Below are 6442 nucleotides of genomic sequence, written 5' to 3' on the forward strand. Positions count from 1 at the left end.
ATAAAAATGTTAAAACACCCAAGGCCAAGTACTCCCCTGGAGACCTTCTTCCAAGTTCAAATTGTACCATTAATGGTTCTTCTTTGGGTCCAATAATTTAATCAGTTTCAAATACATCTAAATATGTTATCTTCTAGCCTATACCTCACCATCCTTTCCATGTTAAAAGCACAAGAGACATTATCAAATCCTTTGCTAAAATATAGTTAAACAATATATATCATTCCCCTCCCCCCCCCCCATACATCAGTTAACACACTGTCAAAAAATGAAATAAGGTTAGTCTGGCACAACCTGTTCTTGATGAAGCATCCTGGTTCTTTGTGACCATCACATCCTGGGAAATGTTCACTAACCACTTCTTTAATAATACATTCTAGAATTTTGCCAGGAATTGAAGTAAAGCTCATTGGCCTATAGTTTGGAGATTCCAGTCTCTTTCCTTTTTGAGAATCAGGACATGTTCCCTTTTTCAGTCATATAGGACCTCTTCTCTCCTCCACAATCTTTAAAATATCACTGACAACTGTGCAGCAATTTTATCTGCTAATTCTTCAGTGTTGGAAGGCAAAATATAACCAAAAACAAAACCCTAAAACTTGGGTTAATTTCATTTAGGGGACTTTAGAAGCAGCAAAAAAGTAGATTCAAGAACTCTTGCTGCAAGCAATCCAAAGAATTAATGCATTTGGATTACAAAAAAAAGGAAAAACTTGTTGATTACTCTCCCTACCAAGTCATCATTGAACTTTCTGCCAGAGTAAGATACAAGAGCAAAGAGGAATGTCTCTAAACAAATACAAAAGTCTAGTAAATGAAAGATTTTAATGAAACCTCAGTGGTTTAAAGGAAAATTAAATGGACTTTAATCCTAATTGGTTTATAACTGACATACTTTAAGAGTCTCTTTAAACTGATAGAGAAACAATAGGGATAGGGAAAGAAAACCTGCTAAAATCTTTCGAATGAATGTACAGGAGTTTTATCCCAACTAAAAGAAGCATCATTTGGTACATTGTGTATTCGGAATGTACATGAACAGTATGTATATGTATGTATATATTATCCAGATTATGTTGTGCTATGTACATGTTTTTATAATTGTTCTAGAAGGTTAAGGCAGTTCATCAGAATTCAAATTTTGTAATCATCCTTAAGGTGGCCTTTGTTAGTCTCTCCTAAGCATCGATAACTGGCACATTTAACAGCAGCCAAGTCTCTGCCAGTGTTTGGCAAGTTGCTACAACAGTCCAGCAACAGATGAGAAGAATGCAGGGGGGGGAAATGAAAATAAAAACAGTGCCACGTTTCTCAGACGGAGACCCTAAAAAAAGAAGCTACTAGAGTGGCTGCGCAAACGTCACTCAAAAGCAGTCTCCTGGCTTCTTCTTACACAGCGGGCAACTTTCCTTTTGAATTCTCCATTTGGGTCTTCCCTCCATTCTTTGGCTGCGTCCACGTTAGCCGGCGAGTCTCCGTTAGGATCTGCCAGCATAGAAATGACACTGATCATAATAGTTTCCACGGTGTGAATGGGCAGCCAGCGTTCTTCGGGTTTTTCATAGCCATACTTGTCCTCTCCCGGTTCGTGGAGAATGGAAATGCACACGTCCCCGTTTTTGTCAACATTTGGGTGCCAGATTTCGGTGATGAATTTCATTTCCGGAGGTCGGAGGGGGTAGTCTTTTGGGAAAGTGAGATGAGCTTTGAAAACGCCGCCTTCGTAAAGAGTGTCGGGAGGACCGATGATGAGCACCTCCCATCGGTACAGGTCATTGCTGTCTATCAAGCCCGCTGAGAAGCCTTCTACGGGGTTTTTGTTGAGCTCTGTCAGCTGCCTTCGCAGGAACAGCGCGGACTGCAGCTCCGTCATCCTCCCGGTCAGCATGGGGGGGAGGTGGGGAGAGCGGAAGAGGGGAGGGCAGGGTGCTCCGGCCCGCTAGGGAGCCAGTGACGGGGAGACCGGGCACCTGAGGCCCAGGGCGGAAGGAAGGTCAGGAGAGGCGGGTAGGCCGCCAGACCGCCGCGTGATGGAGCGCCCTGCATCACCTGGCTGCACGCTCCGCCCCCTGGACCCCGCCCCGCCTCCCTCCTACTGTGCCCCGCCCCTCTCCGGCTGCAACTGTGGCCTTGAACTCTTGCTAAGGCCCCCTTCTTCAATAACCTGCACCAAATCTTTATTTACCTTGCCTTGGGGCTGGGATAACCCTGGGTTTTCAAAGGCTATGTTAGGAGATGTCGGTTATGGGTGGTCTGGCCACTTGGGGATGAATTCTTTGGCCATGATAAACCCAGGACACCAAAATACAAAATGCAATAGGAAAAGCACTGTCTCCAGAGTCAGGGGATCTGAGTTCAAATCCTTCCTCTGATGTCTAATGCCTGTGAGACTTTGTTCAAATCACTTCCTTAGACATCAGTTTCCTTATCTGTAAAATAATGGGGTTGAGCTAGATGACCTTTGAGGTTACTTCCCAACTCTAGTTTTATGATCCTTTGGGATTATCTACCGAGGCAAATGTATGGAAGGCCATGGTTGAGTGACAGGTTGGCCAGAGATGGATAGATTTCTGATCTCAAACAGTGGAGGGAGTGTCCTGATACTAATGAGATCATAGAGCAATTTGAGTTTTGAGAACATATCTGTCCCTTTCCATACAAAATATTGCTACCATATTTCAAGCTCTTATCACCTTCTCTCTGAACTATTACAATAGCCTCTATGCTGATTTTCCTGAATTTAGTCTCTCCCTACTCTATTCTATTCTTTATACCACTGCCAAATACATCTTTCTAGAAAACAAGACTAATCACAAAGCTCTTCTCCTCTATTTGAAAACCTTCAGTAAATCCCTACTGACTAAATACAAACTTCTCAGCTTTTATTTAAGGTCCCAATCCAGCTCTAGGCTCCAGACAAATTGGGCTCATTCTTAAAAAGATCTGGTCCTGACCCCTACCACCTCTATTCAAGGAATGGACTTCTCCATATCCAGGCCCCACCCCATCCTATTTTTCCTTTTTTCCTATTTCTCCATTTGTCAAAGCTCAGTACAGATACTACTTCCTGCCTACATGGAGCCTTCCCTCATGCCCTCACTAGAAGTGATTCTTCTTTCTTTTGAATCACTCTGTGTTCTTGGACCTCTCTCTTGTACTTAATAATTTTACTAGTTCCATTGTAATTAGTTATTTGCGTGCATGTCTCATTAGCCTAGTAGACTTTTAAATACCTGCTCTAACAGGGGCTGTGTTACTTCATATTAGCCCTTCCTCTCTACCATATCCCATAGAACCTTATGAAATCATCAGGTAATGTAGACTGTTTTTTTGCATGTAAGAAGGGAATAAGTATTTATTTAGCCCCTACCAGGCACTGAACGTAGCGCTTTAAAAATATTAATTCATTTGATCCTCATAACAACTCTGGAATATAGGTGCTATTATTATCTCCATTTCACAGTTGAGGAAATAGAGGCAGGTAGAAGTTAAATGACTTGACCAGGGTCATACATATATTGTCTCAGGCCAGTTTTGAATTCAGGTCTTCCAGATTCCAGGTCAAGCATTGTGCCACCTTGTTGCCTTCAAGAAAAACCTAATGCACGCTTGTTTAAATAAAGGGACATTTGTTGTAAATTAATATGACTTTATGATAATTTTACCTAAACAGGCTTACCTGGGAATGCAAAAAAACAATGGTAAATTGGAGGAAAAGGCATAATTAAAATTCATTTCCTTCTATCCTAAAAAATAAACATTGTTTTGGCTCTGAATTTGTTGGCATACCTTTGCATTCTTTCACAGAGGTATTGAAAGAACCAAGACCGGGGCGGAGTCAAGATGGCAGAGTAGAAGCAGGGCCTCCACTGGGCTCTGGATTCCACCTTCCCCAATCCATGTAAAAGGGGACTCTAAACAAACTTTGGAGCTTCAGAACCCACAAAATGACACAGAGAAGCTAACCTCCCGCTGAGGACAACCCAGCAGGCTGGCAGGAATTGGCTTTAGCCCCAGGGCGGGCCTGACCAGCTGCCAGCCTTGGGGACCCTAGATCAGCAGCAGCTGTGGCCATTTCCAGATTTGTCAACACATAGAGGCTAAGGACAAAGTGAGAGGTCAGTGCAGTCTGGACTTTGGGACCCAGTAAGTGGGAGTGTGAAAGCCCTTGGGGCGAGAAGTCTCTGAGACTCTGGCACAGCCAGCCAGTGCCCCCTGGCAGCTTCAGCTCCTGGCCTGCAGAGTGTAGGGCGACCAAGCACCAGTATGAGGGGTAATTGCTCTTGCTTTAACCTTCTTGGATCTGGATTGCAGTCTAGGGTGGAGGTCTTGGGGTGTGTGTCCAGCCTGCCAGAGTGTGTGGAGACCTCAGAGAGGGCACCCATCTAATACCTTCGTCAGCTGAGAAAACCCCCGCATTTGGGATGAAAGCTCCCCTGTCTGGTGGCAGAGTCCTACTGTGGCAAAAAGCCTAGGGGTCAAGTGACTGAGGGGCAACATGGCCAGGCAAAGGAAACAAAGCAGACAGAAGATTCCAACATTAGACTCCTATTTTGGGGACAAAAAGGAGCAAAGAATTCAACAGGAGGAAGACAGTGAAGTCATAACTCCTGTACCAAAAGCTTCAAAGGAAAATATGAGCTGGTTAAAGGCCATAGAGGACCTTAAGAAGCAGGTAAGAGAAGTCAAGGAAAAACTAGGAAGAGAAATGAGAACAATGCAAGAAAATTATGAAATGAGAGTCAGCAGCCTGACTGAGGAAAATAACACCTTAAAAAATTGACTAACTCAAATGGCAAAAGCAGTTCAAAAAGGCAATGAGGAGAAGAATGCCTCAAAAAGCTGAATTTGCCAGATGGAAAAAGAATCTCAAAAGCTCACTGAGGAGAATAATTGCTTCAGAATTAGATTGGAGCAAATGGAAGCTAACGACTTTATGAGAAATCAAGATGCTATTAAGCAAATCCAGACAAATGAGAGAATAGAAGGTAATGTGAAATGTCTCATGGGAAAAACTACTGACCTGGAAAATAGATCCAGGAGAGATAATTTAAAAATTATTGGACTACCTGAAAGCCATGATCAAAGCAAGAACCTAGAAATCATCCTCCAGGAAGTTCCCAAAGAAAACTGCTCTGATGTTTTAGAACCAGAGGGCAAAATAGAGGTTGAAAGAATCCACCAATCACCTCCTGAAAACGATCCCCAAAAGAAAACTCTTAGGAATATTATAGCCAGGTTCCAGAATTCCCAGAATAAGGAGAGAATATTACAAACAGCCAGGAAGAAACAATTTGAATACTGTGGAAACACAATCAGGATAACCCAGGATCTGGCAGCTTCTACACTGAGGGGTCAAAGGACTTGGAATATGATATTCTGGAGGTCAAAGGAGCTGGGATTAAAACCAAGAGTCACCTACCCAGCAAAACTGAGTATCATATTTCAGGGGAAAATATGGTCATTCAGTGGAATAGAGGACTTTCAAGCATTCTTGCTGAAAAAACCAGAGTTGAATAAAAAATTTGACATTCAGATACAAGAAGCATGAGAAGGTAAACAGGGAAAAGAATCATAAGGAACTTATTCAAGTTGAACTATTAACATTCCTACATGGAAAAACAATAATTGTAACTTATGAAACTTTTCTCAGTAGTTGAAGGGAATAGAAATATATATGTCTATATATGAGGATATATGGGCATATGAATATATATGTGAATGTGTGTGTGTGTGTATATATATGTATATATATATATGTTTACAGGTATACATAGATAGAGGGCACAGGACCAATTTAACAGGAAGGGATGATACTTAAAGATGAAATTAAGAGGTGAGAGAGGAATATAATGAGAGGAGATGGGGAGAGAGAGAATGGGGTAAACTATCTCATATAGAAGATGCAAGGGAAAATGGTTACAATGGAGGGGAAGAATAAGAAGGCAAAAGGGAATGGGTCAACCTTATTCCCATTGAATTTGGCTTGAGGAGGGAATGAAATACACACTAAATAGGGTATCTCACCCTCCAGGAGAGTAGGGGGGAAAGGGGATGAGAGGGGTGATGATGGAAGGGAGGGAAGGCTGGAGGGGAAGGAAGTTGGGAGCACCCACTTTTGAAAAGGGACGGGATCAAAGTAGAGAATAGAACAAGTGGGAGCTGGGATAGGAGGGAGGGAAATATAGTCAGTCTTTTACAATATATCTACTATGTTATTGTTTTGCATTAGCCACACATGTACAACCTATACTGAACTGCTTATCTTCCCAGTAAGGGTGGGTGACAAGGGAGGAAGGGAATGAATCTGGAATTCAAAGTTTTAAAATCAAATACCCAAATGTACACACACACACACACACACACACACACACACACACACACACATATACTATTATTAGTACCATCTTACATGTAATTGGGAGATAAGGTATACAGGCAC

General features: G+C 42.3%; 1 protein-coding gene across 1 annotated transcript; it reads right to left on the minus strand.

Annotated features, from left to right (window-relative positions):
• Positions 1 to 1360: 1360 nt before the first annotated feature.
• LOC138168576 (ubiquitin-conjugating enzyme E2 G1) lies at positions 1361 to 1873 on the minus strand. Its single transcript, XM_069097531.1, has one exon. It carries the CDS (start codon positions 1871 to 1873, stop codon positions 1361 to 1363), a length of 513 nt encoding a protein of 170 aa, XP_068953632.1.
• Between the last annotated feature and the right edge of the window lie 4569 nt (positions 1874 to 6442).

This window comes from Petaurus breviceps, unplaced genomic scaffold (genome assembly GCF_028583685.1).
Source record: "Petaurus breviceps papuanus isolate PSGF00001 unplaced genomic scaffold, PetGlider_PUasm1.0 37, whole genome shotgun sequence".
Lineage (NCBI taxonomy): Eukaryota > Metazoa > Chordata > Mammalia > Diprotodontia > Petauridae > Petaurus > Petaurus breviceps.

Coding starts and splice junctions, on each gene's coding strand:
- LOC138168576 (XM_069097531.1), bottom strand. CDS start 1,873: ATGACGGAGCTGCAGTCCGCGCTGTTCCTGCGAAGGCAGCTGACAGAG.